Source organism: Bufo bufo, chromosome 1 (assembly GCF_905171765.1).
Source record: "Bufo bufo chromosome 1, aBufBuf1.1, whole genome shotgun sequence".
Taxonomy (NCBI): domain Eukaryota; kingdom Metazoa; phylum Chordata; class Amphibia; order Anura; family Bufonidae; genus Bufo; species Bufo bufo.
This window is the reverse complement of record NC_053389.1, coordinates 114,466,130-114,487,036: the sequence shown is the minus strand read 5'-3', so window position 1 is coordinate 114,487,036 and position 20,907 is coordinate 114,466,130. Positions and strand designations below refer to the sequence as shown.

Sequence of the window (20,907 nt, the reverse complement as noted above, 5' to 3'; positions counted from 1 at the left end):
CTCCGGCCGTCCCATTTATGTGAATGTAGTTTGCAGAAGTCAGTGTTTGCTGCCAAAACAACCCAACTAAGATGTATGGAAATTTCTGCGACATGTAAAATATGCCTTAAAGGGGTTGTCCGAGTTCAGAGCTGAACCCGGACATATCCCTATTTTCACCCAGAAAGCCCCACTGACATGAGCATCGGAGTGCAGGGCTCTCAATGGGTAAAGCTAAGCGCAGGCTTCCGTCTAGCAGTGAGCCCGGTGATGTCACCATCACTAATGGGATGGCTTTAGGGCTGCCCTAGCCTGTAAAATGGCTAGGGCATTGTTAAAGCCCGCCCATTAGTGCAGGTGACGTCACCGGGAACACTGCTAGACGGAAGCCTGCGCTTAGCTTTCACGATACAGAGCAGGGAAGGGAGAGCATGGGATGCTCATATCAGCCGGGCTGCCCTGGTGAAAATAGGGATAGGTCCTTGTTTATCTGCTGTGGAAAACCTACGTTCAGATATTGGCTCCAGTAAAGAGGAGCTGCCAAGAAATTCTCTCACTAAGGAGGACTCATACGCCCCTTGATTTTTAGGTGGGAATTGTATAGTGATTTGCTTCTCCTGCGATTGCATACTCCCCCACAGTTTACAGTTAATTGCTGGAGACCCCAGCAGTGTGACACTATGACCCTTCTAACCAAAATGTATTTTCTGTTCCTTGCAGTGACCGTCTGGAACAACTGGAACGTAATCGTGAGCGGGAAAGGAAAGTCAGGGAACAGCAGAAAGAGCAGAGGGAACTGAAAGAACGTCAGAGGAGAGCAGAGGAGAGACGTAAAGGGCGGGAGTCCAGGAGAGAAGGTACTGATACCTGTACCTTAATGGTCCGCTCACTTTGATGTTGGGTTGTATGAATATGCTATGTATTTTTAGGCCAAGTACCAGCAACATGGTAGTGATTTTGTGTAACATATTAGATTATTACATTACAGAGAAGATGATGGTAGTAGAAACTTTTCGAAGGGGCAGAAGTGATCTGCTTTGCTCGGAAAGGCATGGTTTTTGGTGTACAAGCCATAGACTTTTTGTGGGGCCCATACACCGCTCCGTGAGGAGAGCCAAGTCAAGCTGAGTGCTTCTGACCCTTTGTTTTAGCAATTAGTGGGGATTTCCACAGCCGAACCGCCAATCAAAACTTTTGACAGAAAAATAAAAAAATGGTAGTCAGTTTGGGAATCACGTGTTGCTTGCCAACCCCATCAAGTAAATGATATGTAAGAGAGAGGAATTCCAAAGTGTTTACCTGCTGGAGGTGAAGACAGTTGTAGGTCAGTCCTTCCTCCACCCTGCCCCTGTGAGTACACCATCAAAAGTTTACTTTGTAAAGAAACCGAGTGGGTTTGGTGCCCTTCACTGCAGGACTTCTTAGAATAAGTCCTGCTTTTATAGTATATAAACATTTGGGGGAAGTTATCAAGACCGGCTTTTTTATGCCCGTTTGCCTTTGCGCCACCACAAAGTTATTTAGAGGTGCACGACTCTTAGTTTTGTAATATCCATCTGCTTGCCATGCGACAGTCTGAAATCTACAGCAGCATCCTAGCTGACGTCGATTTCTCTCTTTATTCGCACCAAAAAACTGACATTAATGAAGACAGATGTGTGGGGCCTGCTGCGCTCCCTGTTCCCCACACCTCAAAAAAAAATTTGCTGCAGAAATGGCATGTATGGCAAAATCAGCGACTTTTGTGACGTAAATCACTTAATAACTGTAACCCTTTGTGCTTTCCCGTACACTGTGCTATATGGATAGGATGTATAGATTACATGGATCCTGATCTAGGAAGGTTTTATGATACTTCTTTTGCTGTAGGTGAACATAGCTCCTAGATGGGACCAACCCAGACACTCAGCATATACACAGATATAATACAAAAGTGTATATCCAAAAATGTATCTTTATTGAAATCGATAAAACAAATAAATAGCATAAATTGGCAAAGACAGACACATCCACACAATACGTCGGGACATCAAGTTATGGCATTGCAAGTAATGGAAAAGGTGGGATGGAAAAACAAGTATAAATAAATACAAAATCAAACCACGTGGCTCCCCCACCTAGGTAAAAAAAACATGATCCACAACATATACACAATACAGACCCCGCTAGTGACCCCTAGGTAGGTGAACATGGGTAGAAGTAAAAAGGTTGCCTGTTCAGAAAAGTCCTTCTATTAGAGTTAATAGAGGGTGGTTGGGGGGCCCCCCGCGATCAGTCAGAGAGGAGAGAGGCTACAAAGAGCATGTATTTCTCTAAAGGACCCAGTATGTCAGTGCTGCTCATTGATTTTAGTAGGCACTGTATAATGCTTGATTTCTCCTATAGTGGCACTCTACAAGAACCTAACATTTACCACCAATAATTAGTTCTGACCCAGGTTGAGATTTTGTTGTAAAGAACTCAAGCCTATTTACAGGGCATCTGTCAGATCTGTACTTGTGAAACCGGCTGACTTGTTAGGCTACTTTCACACTTGCGTTCGGAGCGGATCCGTCTGGTGTCTGCACAGACGGATCCGCTCCTATAATGCAAACAATGGGATCCATTCAGAACTGATCCGTCTGCATTATCTTTCAGAAAAAATTCTAAGTCTGAAAGTTAGTCAGACGGATCCGTCCAGACTTTGCATTAAAAGTCAATGGGGGGCGGATCCGTTTGAAATTGCACCATATTGTGTCAACTTCAAACGGATCCGTCCCCATTGACTTGCATTGTAAGTCTGGACGGATCCGTTTGGCTCCACACGGCCAGGCGGACACCCGAACGGAGGTCAAACGGTGCCAGACTGATGCATTCTGAGCGGATCCGCATCCACTCAGAATGCATTGGGGCCGTACGGATCCGTTCGGGGCCGCTTGTGAGAGCCTTCAAACGGAGCTCACAAGCGGAACCCCGAACGCTAGTGGGAAAGTAGCCTTACATGTGCACTCGGCAGCTGAAGACATCTGTGTTGGTCCCATGTTCATATGTGCCTGCATTGCTGAGAAAAATGTTTTATTATATGCAAATGAGCCTCTAGGAGCAAGGGGGCATTGCAGTTGCACCGAGTGGCTCCACTTTTTCTGCAACTGCCACGCGGCCTCCACTTTGACAGGACCATGCATTGATGATGTTTACAGTTGCAGAGAGCGGAGCCTCTAGGTGTCACTGCAACGCCCCTGTTGCTCCTAGAGACCCATTTACATATTATTATAATAATAATAATCTTTATATAGCGCCGCTATATTCCGCAGGGGGTTCATGTGCAAAGCAAGACATCGCAACGTAACTGGCTAATATACAACTGAAACATAGGGAGTGAGGGCCCTGCTTGCAAGAGCTTACAGTCTATGAGGAAATGGGAGTGATACAAAAGGTAGTTGATTGTGATAAGTAGTACTTGAGCCATTTTTGTACTGAAAGCAGTGGTGTAGGCTGATCTGCTTTAGGTGTAGGACTGTTAGAAGATTGAGTTCAGGCCGGAGGGGTTACTCGGGGAACAGTCTGTTTAGGAAGCCTGATAAGCCTGCCTGAACAGATGCGTTTTTAAAGAGGACCTTTCATGGGTCCAGACATTATGAAATAAGTAGCACGTTATGTAAGGCATAAAGCAGGGATCTAATAGCACTTACTATTTTTCCTGGGCGCCGCTCCGTTCGCCCGCTATGCCCCTGTTGAATTCTCCCGCCTGGTATGCTAATTAATAGCATCGGAACAGGGAGGAGGAGACTGCCCTGTTTCTCAATGGGCGTCTCCTTCTCCTGAGAACCACAAAGGAGAGCGTCACAGCCAGGGAGAAAAAAAAATCACCTTCTCCCTGGCTGTGACGCTCTCCTTTGTGATTGGACCGAGCTACAGCTAGGGAGAAGGAGACCCCCATTGAGAATCCCTGGCAGTCTCCTCCTCCCTGTACCGATGCCATTAATTAGCATACCAGGCGGGAGAATTCAACAGGGGCACAGCGGGATAACAGAGCAGCGCCCAGGAAAAATAGTAAGTGCTATTAGATCCCTGCTTTATGCTTTACATAACATGCTATTTATTTCATAATGTCTGCACCCATGAAAGGTCCTCTTTAAGGCACGGTTGAAGTTAGGGAAGGTGGGAATTAACCTGATCTATCCGGGCAGAGCATTCCAGAGAGTAGGTGCAGCTCGAGAAAAGTATTGAAGCCGGGAGTGAGAGGTAGGAATTATGGAGGATGTTAATCTTGGATTACTAACAGAACTGAGAGCACGAGTAGGGTGGTAGACTGAAATGAGGGAGGTGCAGCACTGTGGAGAGTTTTCTGGGTGAGAAGTTTGAACTGTATTCTGTGATGGAGGGGCAACCAGTGAAGTGACTGGCACATCAGTATAGCGGGTGGACAGATAGAGGAGCCTGGCTGCAGCATTAAGGACAGACTGAAGGGGCAGAGTTTAGTGAGAGGGGGACCAGTTAGTAATGAATTACAGTAGTCAAGACCAGAATGAACCAAGGCAATGCGGGCACATATGAACATGGGACCAGCACAGATGCCTTCAGCTGCCCAAGTGCACACGGAACAGGTCAGCCAGTGTCATAGGGACAAATCTGCTGACAGATGGCCTTTAATAAAGTATAGAACACAATTATTTATTCTCTCCACAAAATGAACTTGTAGCAGTTAATTGGTAGTAATGACACATGTAATTTCTAGTCATGCACTTTGCCGATTTAGTGTACCAACCTGTACAACATGCCTTCCAGGGCTCGCAGGATCTGCGCTTCCTGAGCGCAGGAAGCCAGGGCTCTTGCAAGACACTGAGAAAATGCACTACAGTGCAGATTCAAGAATACTTGTAGAATTTAGCACTCAAAGTAAGTTTTGGCTTTTTAAACAATTTCTGTGGAATTAACTTTGTAGCAGCTCTGTACTGCATTATATCTTCTTAACCCTTTCTCAGCCAGACGAGCTGACACCAAGGAATGTTTGATGAATTAATTCACATGTCAGCAAGAAATATCGTAATACTCGATCTGTGTGTATAGCCGTCTGGTCAGGTGAGCAGAGGCCAGTTTTCCAACTTTTGATAATTTAATTACTACCGATGCCCATCTGTGACGCTTGGATCATTCGTGGTTCCAACGCAGTGGTATTCTTGCCTTCAAATGTGACAGACCTGCAGCCAGAGACTTCCGACAGAGCCTCAGATGGCATTGTGAACTCAGCCCAATATGGCATTCATTTTCAAGGGGTTGAGCCATGTTTATTAACTCATTCCATATTCACAGGATAGGGCTCAAGTATGTGATCGATACTCCGATCATGAGTCGTCGTATGAATTGAATGGCAGATTGCTCATGTCTGCTGCCACTAGAAATAGCTGAGCACTGTACTGTACCACTGAATGGAGCGGTAGCGATCATTGGCAGAATAATTGAGGCCATTATTAGTGTTGTGTAGAATGTCACTTACTATAGCCCTCAGTTTTTCATTGCTTGTATCAGTTTTACTTACCTATATAGGAACTGGTTGTAAGAAAGCCCCCAAGAAAGAAGGGTCCGTAGCACTCGGGCAAGCGGCTGAATTACTTTGTAGATTCCTGTAATTGTTTAGGAGCATTGATTTCTTTGGTGTTTCCTTATACATGAGCGGTACAGCTATGTGCAATTGTCTTTCTGATTGTAATATCATTGTAAATGACGTACCTGCAGCTGCCCACTTACATATACCCCACCAGCAAGTAGACAGAGTACACTAATGCTAATAGTAGATCCAGGAACCGTGCCTACATTTATTCAAGTGTTCGTGCGTCTAAATAAATTAGAATATCATGAAAAAGTTAATTTATTTTAGTTTTGCCCCATAAGACGCATACCCCCCCCCCCCCCCCAAGTGCGTCTTATGGGGGCGAATGCTGCCATTTTTACATCGCTAACACTGATACATCGCCGGCTGCGATGCTGCACAGCGCGGCAATGTATCAGGGGGAGGGAGGAGGGGCTGGAGGCCGGCAACTGCTGGAATCGCAGCAGGGCCCGGTCCAGTCACTGTACTCTTACACCAGGCCCCGCTGCTCACAGCAGTATTCATTTGTAAACTGTAATCCTTAACCTCTTTAGTTACAGTAGCGCTATCCCGTGTACTACTACTTGCAATCAAGCTCCGGTAGCAGGCAGAGCGACCGGCAGCTGTAACGTGACTCACTCACGTCCTGTGCCTGCTTCATTAATGAAGCGGGCGGAGCAGGCGCGTGACGTAAGTGATGTTACGCTGCCGGCCGCTCTGCCTGCTACGGTACGGGAACTTGATAGCAAGTAGTAGTACACGGGATAGTGCTACTTTAACTAAAGTTAAGAAGAGGTTAAGGATTACAGTTTACATATGAATACTGCTGTGAGAGGAGGGGCCCGGTGTATTGGGGGACACTGTTATTGGGGGGGGGAATCTGTGGATGACACATATATAGCATCAGATGCTATATATGTGTCATCCACAGATCCCCCTCCCATAAGTGTGTCATCCACAGATCCCCCTCCCCATAACAGTGTGTCATCCACAGATCCCCCTCCCCATAACAGTGTGTCATCCACAGATCCTCCTCCCCATAACAGTGTGTCATCCACAGATCCTCCTCCCCATAACAGTGTGTCATCCACAGATCCTCCTCCCCATAACAGTGTGTCATCCACAGATCCTCCTCCCCATAACAGTGTGTCATCCACAGATCCTCCTCCCCATAACAGTGTGTCATCCACAGATCCCCCTCCCCATAACAGTGTGTCATCCACAGATCCCCCTCCCCATAACAGTGTGTCATCCACAGATCCCCCTCCCCATAACAGTGTGTCATCCACAGATCCTCCTCCCCATAACAGTGTGTCATCCACAGATCCCCCTCCCATAACAGTGTGTCATCCAAAGACCATCATTAGTTCAAAAGCACACCTTTTGGTTCAAAATATTTTTTCTTATTTTCCTCCTCAGAAACCTAGGTGCAAACCTAGGGCGAAATATACGGTAATTCAAAAAGTGAAACTCGTATATTCTATAGATTCATTACTTAGTGATCTATTTCAAGCGTTTTTTTCTTTTAATGTTGATGATTATGGCTTACAGCTAATAAAAACCCAAAAGTCGGTCTCTCAGAAAATTAGAACATTGTGACGTGTCGCACTCTAATCAGCCAATCAACACAAAACACCTGCAAAGGTTTCCTAAGCCTTTATGTTTAATCGTTTTTATTGAGTTTGCATAGCGTTTGTATACATACAGCGTATTTTATGCAAAGTAAAGTTGTATAAAGAACAATTGGTATTACACCAATAACATTGAGAAACAAAACAGTTGACGGTGAGGCACAAACCCTCTATTTGCCTCATAGTAATGACAGAAATTCAGAAACATTACAGGTAATAAAATTGTCATACTGGATGTACATTTTGGGAAGAAAATAAACTAAATTATATAAGAAGTAACTTAAAATTGATAATAATTGTAGCATTTAAGGTCTCCTGAGCAGTGCGGCAGTCGAACCAGCGAATAATATATGAATCAAGGTGAGTAGTGGGAGCTCAACCTCCAGGGGTACCATGTTTTCTCCTTTACCTTCTGGTTTAACATTGAATCTGGGAGAAGACTCTCAAGTCTACATGTAGTATTTATAGTTTGGATTACTTCAGAGATATCTGGTGGATTTACTGCTTTCCAATGTCTGGTGATGACTAATTTGGCACTAAGCAGGATATGCCCTATTATACGTCTGTTATCGAACGGTAAATCTTCTATGTTGAGAAATAGAAGAGCTAACGTCGGTGAGGGAGGCAGTCGTATACCTGTGATATTGTCTATCAAGTCAAATGTCGCGTTCCAAAAGGGAGTCAGTTTTGGACACGCCCAAAGAATATGTATGAGGGAACCTATACTGCCACATTCACGCCAACAACACGCAGAAGTGCCAGGGTAAATGATACTTAGGCGATGAGGCGTATAGTACCATCTTAAGAGGGTTTTTATCCCGGCTTCATAATGTGTAACACATTTAAATGTGGATCCAATAAAATGGATAGCCGCAACCCATTTCTCCTCTGGAAAAGATAGCTTAAGTTCTCTTTCCCATTTCAGTAAGGGAGAAGATTTGCTAAAGCTAGCTTTATCATTTAATATATTGTATAAGTGATGGGTGGTATGATACCTAAATAGAGAAGGTGCCTTAAAAATCCTCAACATTTCTATATGAGATTTAGGTGGAGTGAGCTTGCTAAGGCAGTGTGCTAATCTCATATATGAGAGAAATTGGGAAGAAGGTAGGCCATAAATTTGGCATAATTTGTCAAAGGAGATCATGGATGAGTTTTCCATCAATTGGGCAGCGGTTAGGATTCCAGCTGTGGTCCATGCTGAAAGATCAATATTATTTATGTATAAACTTAGGGCATTCATCGATATTTGTGTTAAAATATCAAGATTAGCTGAACTTTGTGAAAAATGGAACTTTGACCATATTGTTATAGCTTGTTTCACAATAATCAGAGGATGATCTATCTTTTTAGGTTTTAGTAGAGATAGATAGAGTAGGTCTTTCAGAGATCCAGTTGGGGTGAGAGATGATTCAATCTCAGCCCATGGTTTTGTTGAAAGAGGATTCCACCACTCTCTAGTAAAAGAAAGATTGATCGATTAAAAGTAATCCTTTTTCCTAAGCCTTTAAATGGTCCCTCGGTCTGGTTCCGTAGGCTACACAATCATGGGGAAGACTGCTGACTTGACAGTTGTCCAAAAGTCATTGGCACCCTCCACAAGGACGATTAACCACAAAATGTCATTACTAAAGAAGCTGGCTGTTCACAGAGCGCTCTATCCAAGCATATTAGTGGAAAGTTGAGTGGAAGAAAAAAGTCTGGTAGAAAAAGGTGCACAAGCAACCACAGCCTTGAAAGGATTGTCAAGAAAAGACCATTCAGTGCTTCAAGAGTCACCACACATAGACGTATGCAGGACATGGGCTAGAATTGTCGTATTCCTTGTGTCAAGCCATTCATGACCCCAAGTCAACATCACAAGCGTCTTACCTGGGCTAAGGAGAAAAAGGACTGGACTGTTGCTCAGTGGTCCTGAAACCTGTTTTCAGATGAAAGTAACTTTTGCATTTCATTTGGAAATCAAGGTCCCAGATTCTGGAGGAAGAGTGGAGAGGCACACAATCTAAGCTGCTTGAGGTGCAGTGTGAAGTTTCCACAGTCAGTGATGGTTTGAGGACCCATGTCATCTGCTGGTGTTGGTCCACTGTGTTATATCAAGTCCAAAGTGAGCTCAGCCATGTACCAGGACATTTTAGAGCACTTTATACTTCCCTCTGCTGGTGAGCTTTTTGGAGATGCTGATTTCATTTTCCAGTAGGATCTGGCACCTGCCCACACTGCCAAAAGTACCAGTACCTGGTTTAATAATCACGGTATCACTTTGCTTGATAGGCCAGCAAACTGGTCTGACCTAAACCCCATAGAGAATCTATGGGGTACTGTCAAGAGGAACATGAGAGACACCAGACCCAACAAAACAGACGAGCTGAAGGCCGTTATCAAAGTAACCTGGGCTTCCATGACACCTCAGCAGTGCCACAGGCTGATCACCTCCATGCCACGCGGCATTGATGCAGTAATTCATGGAAAATGAGCCCCGACCAAGTATTAAGTGCAGATACTGTACATACTTTCAGTAGGCCAACATTTGTGTTAAAAATTATTTGTGTAATTGGTCTTATATGCTATTCTAATTTTTTGAGATTTCATTAGCTGTAAGTGATAATCTTCAATATTAAAAGAAATAAGGGGTCATTTATGACCAGATATGCGCAACTTTTGGTGCAGGTTTTGTTGCAAAGGTGATTTGCAGCAAAATCTATACTTCTTCCCCTTCTACACCACGTACGCCAGTTCCAAAAAAGGGGGCGTGGCGAGGGTTGGCCGACAGGCCAGTCTGATTTTATAATTTTCTAAACCAATTTTTGATATACAAAATTATCTACATTTACACCAGCAAGGGAGCTGGCATAGATTTAAAGGGATTCTGTCATCAAGATTTCCGATATGGAGCTGTTCATATCATCCTCTCAGCCTCCATTATCTAATTAAAAATATACTCGTTTTACCCCCACCTGTCCTTTCATTTTGGATAAAAATCGGTTTTATTAATATGCTAATTACCTTACTTGCGTGCCCAAGGGGCTGTCCCTCCGGCCGTTTGTGCCCAGCCGCGCCCCTTATCTCGTAGCCCAGCGCCGCCCCACTGCTAATTATGCACTCCTCTCATCGCCGATGGTGTGCCCGTAATCTCGCGCATGCGCCCTAAATCCATTGGTCAGCGCCCGCGCCGTGTCCTGGCAGCAGCCTCAGCGAACGAAGCGTGCATGCACCAGCTGTCTGCGCACTTCTCTCGCCGGTGCTGACCATTGGATTTAGGGCGCATGCGCGAGATTACGGCGCACCATCGGCGATGAGAGGAGTGCATAATTAGCAGTGGGGCGGCGCTGGGCTACGAGATAAGGGGCGCGGCTGGGCACAAACGGCCAGAGGAACAGCCCCTTGGGCATGTTAGTAAGGTAATTAGCATATTAATAAAACCGATTTTTATCCAAAATGAAAGGACAGGTGGGGGAAAACTAGTATATTTTTAATTAGATAATGGAGGCTGAGAGGTTGATATGAACAGCTCCATATCGAAAATCTTGATGACAGAATCCCTTTAAGGCTGTTGTATGTCGGCAGTGGATGCGCTTAAAGGGAACCTGTCACCGGGATTTTGGGTATAGAGCTGAGGACATGGGTTGCTAGATGGCCGCTAGCACATCTGCAATATTCAGTCCCCATAGCTCTGTGTGCTTTTATTGTGTGAAAAAGACTATTTGATACATATGCAAATTAACCTGAGATGAGTCCTGTATGTGAGATGAGTCAGGGACAGGACTCATCTCAGGGTAATTTGCATATGTATTAAATAGTTTTTTTTTACACAATAAAAGCACACAGAGCTATGGGGACTGGGTATTGCGGATGTGCTAGTGGCCATCTAGCCACCCATGTCCTCAGCTAGCTCAGTTATGCCGGTCTAAATACATTATCCCACAACTGCTTGAAATAGATCAGATCTGTATGTAATGAATCTGTTTCACTTTTTGAATTTAATTACAAAACGTAACTTTTTCATGGAAATTATAACAAGGCAAGCCCAATCATATGAAAATTGCTTCCAATAAAGAACTGGGTCAAAACACCAAAGGATAATGGAATGAAATTAATTGACGTCATTAGTGTATGTACCACAAGATTAAAGTTAGATCACAAGTTGGAATAACCGTATCACAGAGGGAGAGGATGTGGCCATAATGTATGCATAAGTAGAAAATATGTGTACTAAAGTTCACTTGCAAATTACATAGAATATTATATGGTTATTAAAATAATGGTAACATGTTCTAAGCATTAAAGGGAACCTGTCACCGGGATTTTGGGTATAGAGCTGAGGACATGGGTTGCTAGATGGCCACTAGCACATCCACAATACCCAGTCCCCATAGCTCTGTGTGCTTTTATTGTGTATAAAAACTGATTTGATACTTATGCAAATGAACCTGAGATGAGTCAGAGCTTGAAAATATGACTCTTCTCTGGTTACACAAGTAAGATATGACTCTTTTATGTTAATTTGCATATGTATCAAATCGTTTTTTTTACACAATAAAAACACACAGAGCTATGGGGACTGGATATTGTGGATGTGCTAGGTGCCATCTAGCAGCCCATGTCCTCAGCTCTATACCGAAAATCCCGGTGACAGGTTCCCTTTACCTACCTGCTGTGATGTCACCTATCAACTTGTGCAAAATGTCTTGCAATCTATAAATTATGGTTGCTCAATTCATATAGAAATTGCATGTTGCAAATAACGTAGAGCTCTGCAGTCATAAGTGCATGGTATACCGATAAATGGACATGACCATTATGTGTCCTCTCCCCGTGATGCCGCCTACTTCCACTGTGTGATTCATATTTATCCCTGTTGTACATTAACTTGACTAACTTTAAAGGGGTTCTGCAGTTTTTTTAAACTGATGATCTATCCTCTGGATAGATCATCAGCATGTGACCGGTGGGGGTCCGACACCCGGGACCCCCACCGATCAGCTGTTTGAAAAGGCAGCAGAGCTGGCAGTAGTGCCGCGGCCTTCTCGCTGTTTACCGCAGGCCCAGTGACGTCACGACTAGTATCCAATGGCCTTGGCGGAGCTAAGCGCCATTCAAGTGAAGAGAGCTTAGCCCCGCCAAGGCCATTGATACTAGTCGTGACGTCACTGGGCCTGCGGTAAACAGCGAGAAGGCTGCGGCGCTACTGCCTTTTTAAACAGCTGATCGGCAGGGGTCCCGGGTGTTGGACCCCCGCCGATCAGATGCTGATGATCTATCCAGAGACTAGATCTTCAGTTTAAACAAACTGCAGAACCCCTTTAATTTCCATTAGTCTTTGCTGTTATCGTCCTGTTCTTTGTAGTAAGTTGGATACACTGTACACTTTCCTCCTTATTTCACTCAAGAGATGCACATTGTGTCAGGATCTGTTCAGGGCAAAAAACTGACGTTTGAATCAGTTTTGTCTGTGATTGCATTCAGTGTTTTCCGCACGGATTAAATCCGTTTTTGATGCATTTTTTTATGCGTGTGAAGAAAAACTGAAGAATAACACTCAACCCTCCTACCAACCATCTGTGAAAAACACATTGCATCCGGATGCCTTCTGTTTTTTTCATACAAGCCCCATTTACTTCTATGGAGCCTGAGCTTTGTAAAACAATGCACAATAGAACAGGCTGCGTTTTTTTCCCTGAATGCAGAGATGTTCAGTGATAAACAAAGCTCGTGTGCACATAACTCAGTCCTGATGTTATCTGTTCAGGATAGATCATCAATGTCTGATTGGGGTCAGATTCTCGCCGATCAGCTGTTTGAAGGGTCCGCTGCGTTCCAGTGAGTGCTGCAACCTCTTCCAAGACCAGTGATGTCATGTTCATCAGTCACAGTGTGCAGCTTGGTCAGATCCAAGTGGACAGACCTGGCCTGCAATACCATGCACTGCCACTATACAATATATGGCGCTGTGCTTGGTATGCTGTGAGGAGGTCGCAATGCTCACAAGAGCACCATGACTTCTTCAAGCAGCTGATCGGCGGGGGTGCTGGCAGTCAGAACCCCACCGATCAGATATTCATGACCTGGATAATTCATCAATATTCTACGCCTGTAAAACCCGTTTAAATGATCAGTTATATTCCGAAAAACATAAAATATAGATCAATCTGCTCAGCTCCTTCTGCTCTATCACATGCTGCCTGCAGGTCACGCTGCTTTTTCTTGGTGACAGATTTCCTTTAATATATGTTGTGTTTTCACATGGCTGTTGTGGACTTCATATCCCTCTAGATAAAAAAAAATATATATATATATATATATATATATATATATATATATATCTCACAGCATGTCTGATCTAAAAAGTACATTTAGGGCATTTAAGCATTTGGCGTAGACATTTGTCATGTATGTGTTGTAGGGTTTTCTTAGTATGTTCTTATGTTGCTCCTTTGTAGAACGTCTCTAGGACAGCAGGCCTATGGTATCTACTTCCAAAAATGATGGATCCAATCTGTATGGAACAGTTACGGCATATTGCAGTCATAGAGGACGATCCTCTGCTCATGTTACCCCTGTTTTACCCAGAAAGAGGAACTGCTCCCATTCTTGCAGACTCGAGGTGTCCTCTGATTACATGGCTTTCCAGTCATCTGAGTGGTCACCATGTAATACTATATAGATCCAGCTGCGATCACAGCTTTCACTGGCGAGATAAGGGACCTGAGGCAATCAACGAATCGCCCTGGGGAGCGCATTCTGTGAGGGGCTCACTGATGAGATGGCCTTGTCGAGCGTGTATACTTGGCAATGGCATTATATGCAGTTACGTTACCCAGTATACAGTGATTAGCTGAATCTCGTCCGACGGTGAAACCTGCATTAAGCAGTATTACATTTTCTTGGTATATAAAGTTTAATTGAAAAAATTCTTCACAGTTTTTAGGTCTCTGCTTGTTGTCAGTGAATGTAAACATTCTTGTTTACAAGAACCGGACAGATTATTTGGCGTTGAATGTTTCCATTCCCTGACAGTAAGCGGAGAACGGGAGAATTAAAGATAATGGTCTGAAATCACTACATTTACCCTTTTCTGCCCCGCTGCTTTCTTTACTGCGCTCTGGTCCGCACCACTGCTGTTTGTTCTCCTGTCTGCAGCAGTCATGTTCTGTGCACACAGGTCAATGCTGCAGCCAGTAACTGGCCTCAGCAGTGACATTCTGTATACTGCTGAGGCCAGTGATTTGTGTGCACAGGACATGGTCACTGCCGCCAGGAAAGCAAACAGCAGTGGGAAGGTCCAGAGACCTACACAGGAAGCAGCAGAGGAGAAAGGGGGTAAATATGGCTTCTTTTGTTCTTTTAGCACATTTGCAGGGGCTGTCCACATTTTTTGAGATTGGGCAACCATTTAAAACCTACAGTATGTTAGATAGGTATTATGCAACGGTTAAGTTTTGTGTACAAAAAAGTTGTTGAAAACACCATTAGATTTCAGTTTAAAACTCTAATTTCGATTTTCTCCTGACAATGGTTCCTTCTGCAGTAGCTGCTCATCATAGAACCGCAAGAGAGGAGCATGGCGATAAAAATAAACCGAATTACCGAAGTCGCAGTCCCATCCGTCAGCAACGGGAAAGGGCTGAAGCAGGAGACACGAGGAAACAAGGTAAGCTTTGTCAAAGTTATACAGAAGGCTGCTGCTATGATGATGGCAGGAGAAATGTCATCAAGGCAATATGCACATGACCACATGTGTCCGAATCCGCAAAATATGGATACTGGCCATGTGCATCCCGCACTTTCCTGTGTCCCTATTATAGAAGTGGCTATTCTCATCTGCAAAACGGACAAGAATCGGACATGTTTTATAATTTGCAGAATGGCCGCACGGATGCAGACAACACACGGATGACATCAATGTGCTCTCCTCACTTTTTGAGATCCTATAGAAATGAATGGGCATGAAAAAAAAAAAGCGAATTGGACAAGGATTAATAATACGGTTGTGTGCATGATTCCTAAAGCAGGCAGCTCCTTTCCATGTGTCATATTAGGATGCATCTGAACAAGAAGCCTCGATTTATCATTTAGCAAGAGTGGAGAGCCCCTCCTGTGGATGAACCAGCGCATCCGTGTAGTAGATAGATGACTTATTGGCGTCAATGGATAGCATGTATTACTCCATTTCTAGAAGAAGACTTGGCTGCTTTCCCATGTGATAACAGCTTATGTTGGTGATTCCCAGCACAACTGTCTGCAGTTAACATCATTGCGGTAGAAAGGGTTGATCAAAGTCGATAGCCCCTTTTAAAATAGTACAATGAGGGTTTATGTTTTTACTGTAGAAACCTTTTTTTCTCGCTCGTATCATTGGGGGACACAGAAGACCATGGGTATAGCTGCTGCCACTAGGAGGCTACACTAGGCCAAAAAAGTGTTAGCTCCTCCCCTCAACTACACCCCTCCTGCAGACACTGAGCTAATCAGTCTTAGCTTAGTGTCCGTAGGAGGCAGACCTCCCTGCTTTGCAGGTCTACTGATTTTCTTTTTCCTTCCTTTTCATTTTTCTCTTTTTCTTTCCTTTTAGCTGGGTTGAGGGCAGTCTCCAAGCTGCCTGCATTCCCACCCAAGAGACAGGGGGTCCCCAAGCCCCAGTTCCCGGTCTCCAGGAGGCAAGGTGGACCACAGGTTCTTAAAGCCTCTGTATCCCGCCAGCTTTCAGGTCACCAGGTCCGGCCTCCGCTAAGTCCCCTCTGTCAGGGCTCGACAAATCCCAGGCGCCAGGTCGCCATGGCGAACAGGAATTTAGTCCTGGCGCTTGGGTATTTGTCAGCCCGTTTTCAAAGGTGCCCGGGCGATGGGTGCGGAGCTGCCGTTCTGTCCGGAGGCAGCACCGTTTGAAGCAGCTCCTCCGGACAGGGGGGGGGGGGGGGGGGGACTTCATGTCAGGCCACCTTCTACTTATTCCCAGCGTTCCGGTCCATGTCTGCGGCCTACCCCCAATCCGGCTCCTCGCTGCAGTTCTCTAGCTCCCGGCCAGCTTATTGTCCGGCCAGGGTATGTCTCAGGTTTGATCTCCCGCTCCCTTCCCTGCATTGCCGCTCCATCCGGAAGTTCTTCCGATCGGCCCCGTCTGTACTCGAGGCCCCGGCTCTGCAGTCTACATAGGCCGCATTTTTTAAGACTGTATTGGGGGCGGGAACTGTTCTATCAGAGCGCAAGATTTTTCATGCCATTTCTTCCGCCCACCAGCGGCCAATAAGCTCCGCCCCTTTCTTTGTCTTCAGTACTACTGCGCTGGGCAAAAATGCTTCCTGGACCTGAGACAGCTGGGGGTTTAGATTTGAGTTCTTACCACTACAGCTGGATGCTCGCACTACCGCTGGATACATACGTCTGGTAGCGCAACTTTCCTTCCGTATGCGGCAGTTTTGCACCACCACTGAATACTGCATTCCCTGTAGTTCCATAGGGGAAGTCGTTTCACGAGTACTGGATTCTGTAGGTCGTCACATTCCCCTCCTTCCTTAGGCGGAATATGTGCACTTACTACTAGACCCTGTACAGCCTGTAGCATTACCCTCCTTCCATAATATTTATGCCATCTCTGGTTCCTTTCGGCCCGTTTGGGCATTCCTCAGATAACGCCATTCTTTTGGTCTGTAGGTGGGGTTGTTCCACAGTGGCGGTCGACAGTGTCTGATGAGTTTACACAACCTTCATATTTTCATCCCTTTGGCCTAGGTTTTTTTTTCTTCAGCTTCCGGTTAGGTCTGCCAGTTCAGGCAGCATTCCATGGCGTATCTGACGGCTTCTCTTCTCTCTTGTTCTAGAATTTAAGGTCCTTCTCTACCTACCTCTACTTATCATATTGGCGTTCCCCTTGGGAACACTTTTATGCAGCAAACCCCTTGGCCGTAGGTCTGAAGCGGGTGGTTTTGCTTCCGGACCACACATTTTTTCCTACCAGGTTACTCCCCTTCTTTTTTGTGGTTTGGGTCGGTTTCACTGCCTTGTTCCCATTTACTTTCTTCACTACCTCAAGAACTTTTTCATGCCTGTCATCCAGGTTCTCTAGCCCTTCCTTGTTCGTTATGGTCCCGCTGGAGTGGTTTTTTCTTCTGGCAGCCTGTTATGGTTTTGGGGCCTTGCCTTCTGGCACCCCTACTTTGTCCCCCGTGGGGGGCAAGATTTTTGTCACGTCTGCACTTCTCTTTCCCTTGATATCCAGACGCCATTTTTAGTTCGTCTTCTTCCAATCCCGTTTCCACTGAGTGGTTCCCTTTTTTCTTCTCACACCAAGTTGTGTCTGTTGATGGCTCTAGCGTGTTTTTTTTTTCTGGGGTTCTGACCCATGGATATCACTTTCTCAGAAGTCTTCTGAATCCAGGCTAGGTCGCTCTCTCCTGTATCTTTTGCAGTCTCCTAAGCCGTGGCAATGCAGGGAAGGGAGCGGGAGATCAAACCTGAGACATACCCTGGCCGGACAATAAGCTGTCCGGGAGCTAGAGAACTGCAGCGAGGAGCCGGATGGGGGGTAGGCCGCAGACATGGACCGGAACGCTGGGAATAAGCAGAAGGTGGCCTGACATGAAGTCCCCCCCCCCCCCCCCCGTGGGGATATTCACATTAGAAAACCTGAGTAGGGGGAGGGAGGAGGAATGGGGCCTTGGGGACTGAAAGAATACTCACCTGTTTGGCATTTTATGCCCCCCCCCTGGCTCCAGTCGGTTCACCAGCTTTGGTGTGTTACCCCTTGGTGAGGGTAACAGAGGGGACTTAGCGGAGGCCGGACCTGGTGACCTGAAAGCTGGTGGGATACAGAGGCTTTAAGAACCTCTGGTCCGCCTTGCCTCCTGGAGACCGGGAACGAGCAGCGGGCTTGGGGACCTCCTGGGCTCCGGTCTCTTGGGTGGGAACGCAGGCAGCTTGGAGACTGCCCTCAGCCCAGCTAAAAGGAAAGAAAAAGAGAAAAATGAAAAGGAAGGAAAAAGAAAATCAGTAGACCTGCAAAGCAGGGAGGTCTGCCTCCTAAGGACACTAAGCTAAGACTGATTAGCTCAGTGTCTGCAGGAGGGGTGTAGCTGAGGTGAGGAGCTAACACATTTTTTGCTTAGTGTAGCGTCCAAGTGGCAGCAGCTATACCCATGGTCTTCTGTGTCCCCCAATGAACTCGGCGAGAAAAAGATTTTCTAGGTAAGCACAAAAAAGCCATTTTTTTCTTTTTACTGTGCCCATCCAACCAAAGGGTCAGTCCCTCCATAGAATAACATGCAAAACCTGCTAGTTATTGAAGGAGCTGGAGCTATTGAAGGTATTGTCCAGCTGGTGAAATCTTTTGAAAAAGGGTCACTGTCAGAGCCAGTGATTGATAGATTGATTTATTTTTTTTGATACCTCTTTTTTTCCCACCTCTTTTTTCCCCCATTCTGATTGAGGCATATGGACATTATAGAAGGGGTCCATACAAACAGCACAAGTACTAGGGATGTCCCGATACCAGTATCGGTATCGGTATCGGGACCGATACCGGGCATTTGCACGAGTACATGTACTCGTGCAAATGTCCCCGATACCACTGCCGATACCTGTGCGCCGCTTCTATGTGTCCGTGTCCGTCCGCAGCCCCTGCACCTCGCACAGCTAACAGCTTCAGAGGCAGCAGCAGGCAGTGTAATAGGAGCCGACAGTGGAAGCTAGCCCCGCCCCTCCCGCCCTCCAACCAATCAGAGGCAACCAGCACTGACTCACAGCACAGGGAGCGTAGTGCAGGGACTCAGAGAATCGTCTGACAGTTTATTAGTTAAAAGAATCCAATGAGTCACAGACCGTGTCATCGAGTCCCTGCCAGGCTTCCTGCTCTGCGGCTCCCTGTAAGTCCGGGGTGAAGGGGGGGCATTATTAGTATAGCATGTAGTGGAGCTGTGTGTGTACAGGGTGCATGTAGCAGAGCAGGAAGTCTGGGGTGACAGTCTCTGATTAATTCGATTTGTTTTAACTAAAAAACTCTCAGACGATTCTCTGAGTCCCTGCAATAACTATAATTACATCACAGTCTGCTCCACTGCATTCACTGCAGCAGAGCTGTGTTTGCCAGGAGCGAGTCCCTCTAAAGGTGATAGTGTCTGTCTTCTATGGCCCTGGTCCTTCCCTTCCTGCAAGCTGCACATTGATCTCTAAAAGCAGGCATTAGGGCAAGAAGAAATATACATTACTGTATGATGGCCACAAGACTATTATACTGAGGAGGGGGGGGCTTCAAAAATTGTTGTCCTGACTCCTTACAGTAGCGTCTCCTTGTGGCCGTCCCATACAGTGTAACATCTCCTTGTGGCTGCCCCCATACAGTATAACGTCTCCTTGTGGCTGCCCCCATACAGTGTAATGTCTCCTTGTGGCTGCCCCCATACAGTGTAACGTCTCCTTGTGGCTGCCCCCATACAGTGTAACGTCTCCTTGTGGCTGCCCCCATACAGTGTAACGTCTCCTTGTGGCTGCCCCCATACAGTGTAATGTCTCCTTGTGGCTGCCCCCATACAGTATAACGTCTCCTTGTGGCTGACCCCATACAGTATAATGTCTCCTTGTAGCTGCCCCCATACAGGTATAATGTCTCCTTGTGGCCCCCATACAGTATAATGTCTCCGTGTGGCTTCCCCCATACAGTATAACTTCTCCTTGTGGCTGCCCCCATACAGTATAACATCTCCTTGTGGCTGCCACCATACAGTATAACGTCTCCTTGTGGCTGCCCCCATACAGTATAACGTCTCCTTGTGGCTGCCCCCATACAGTGTAACGTCTCCTTGTGGCTGCCCCCATACAGTATAACGTCTCCTTGTGGCTGCCCCCATACAGTATAACGTCTCCTTGTGGCTGCCCCCATACAGTATAACGTCTCCTTGGAATGTTATAGTTCTGTTTTTGGGCCTTTTGGTTGGTCAGTGGTCAGAAAATACATGTGTGTATATTTTATTGTTAAAATTAGTATCGGTAATTGGTATCGGTGAGTACTTAAATAAAAGTATCGGTACTCGTACTCAGTCTTAAAAAAATGGTATCGGGACATCCCTAACAAGTACTGGTGGAATTAAGCTGCCTTGTATGATAAGAACAGCAGTTTGAATGTAATTCAAATACACTTTTTCCCTTTGGTGGCCGATGGTGGGAAAGTGCCTGGCTGGCCACGGCTCTCCACGGCAAAATTGAGTGTGTCGGGCTCAGCTGATCTCCCTGGGGGCCACATTCTGAATAGGGTTGTTTCTGATGATAGCCCGTTTTACTGAGCCATACACTTCCATCTTGACTGAAATTTACGAAGCTCTGATAACAAGCAGACTGCAGGCAAGTGATGCCCTGGCTTCATGACTTATCATTGCTCTTGCTCCCTTCAGGGAAAGAGGAAAGATCAGATGTGAGGGATCTTCTGTCTGACCTGCAAGATATCAGCGACAGCGAGCGGAAAACAAGTTCTGCAGATTCCTCCACAGGTACTGGAGTTTGTATCATTGACAGCGAGTAATTCTTCACATTATTGGAAGTAAAGGACTGTAAAGTCTTCCCCAGTTACATGTGAAGATATTATGTTACATCGGAAAATAATGTGTCGCTATATACTGACACTCGCACTATGTAGGGACAAAGCCTATTGACAGAAGTGAATGTAACACCCAGTTGTCAAGTTTTTCATCCAGGAAGAATAACGGAGGAATGACATTGTAGAATTCCAAGAAAATATGCTCC

The 20,907-nt window shown here is 45.7% G+C and overlaps 1 protein-coding gene across 7 annotated transcripts in view; it reads left to right on the top strand.

Annotated features, from left to right (window-relative positions):
• Positions 1 to 20,907, top strand: part of LOC120997860 (cyclin-dependent kinase 11B) — a 66,012-nt gene that overhangs the window by 7,549 nt on the left and 37,556 nt on the right. For 3 of the 7 annotated variants that reach the window (XM_040428183.1, XM_040428209.1, XM_040428190.1), the window contains 4 exons: positions 700 to 836; positions 4,747 to 4,857; positions 14,708 to 14,830; positions 20,559 to 20,654. In XM_040428183.1, coding sequence (XP_040284117.1) covers positions 700 to 836; positions 4,747 to 4,857; positions 14,708 to 14,830; positions 20,559 to 20,654 — 467 coding nt within the window. The remainder of the gene's footprint in view (positions 1 to 699; positions 837 to 4,746; positions 4,858 to 14,707; positions 14,831 to 20,558; positions 20,655 to 20,907) is intronic. The other 4 variants (XM_040428223.1, XM_040428215.1, XM_040428200.1 and 1 more) reach the window with 3 other exon arrangements.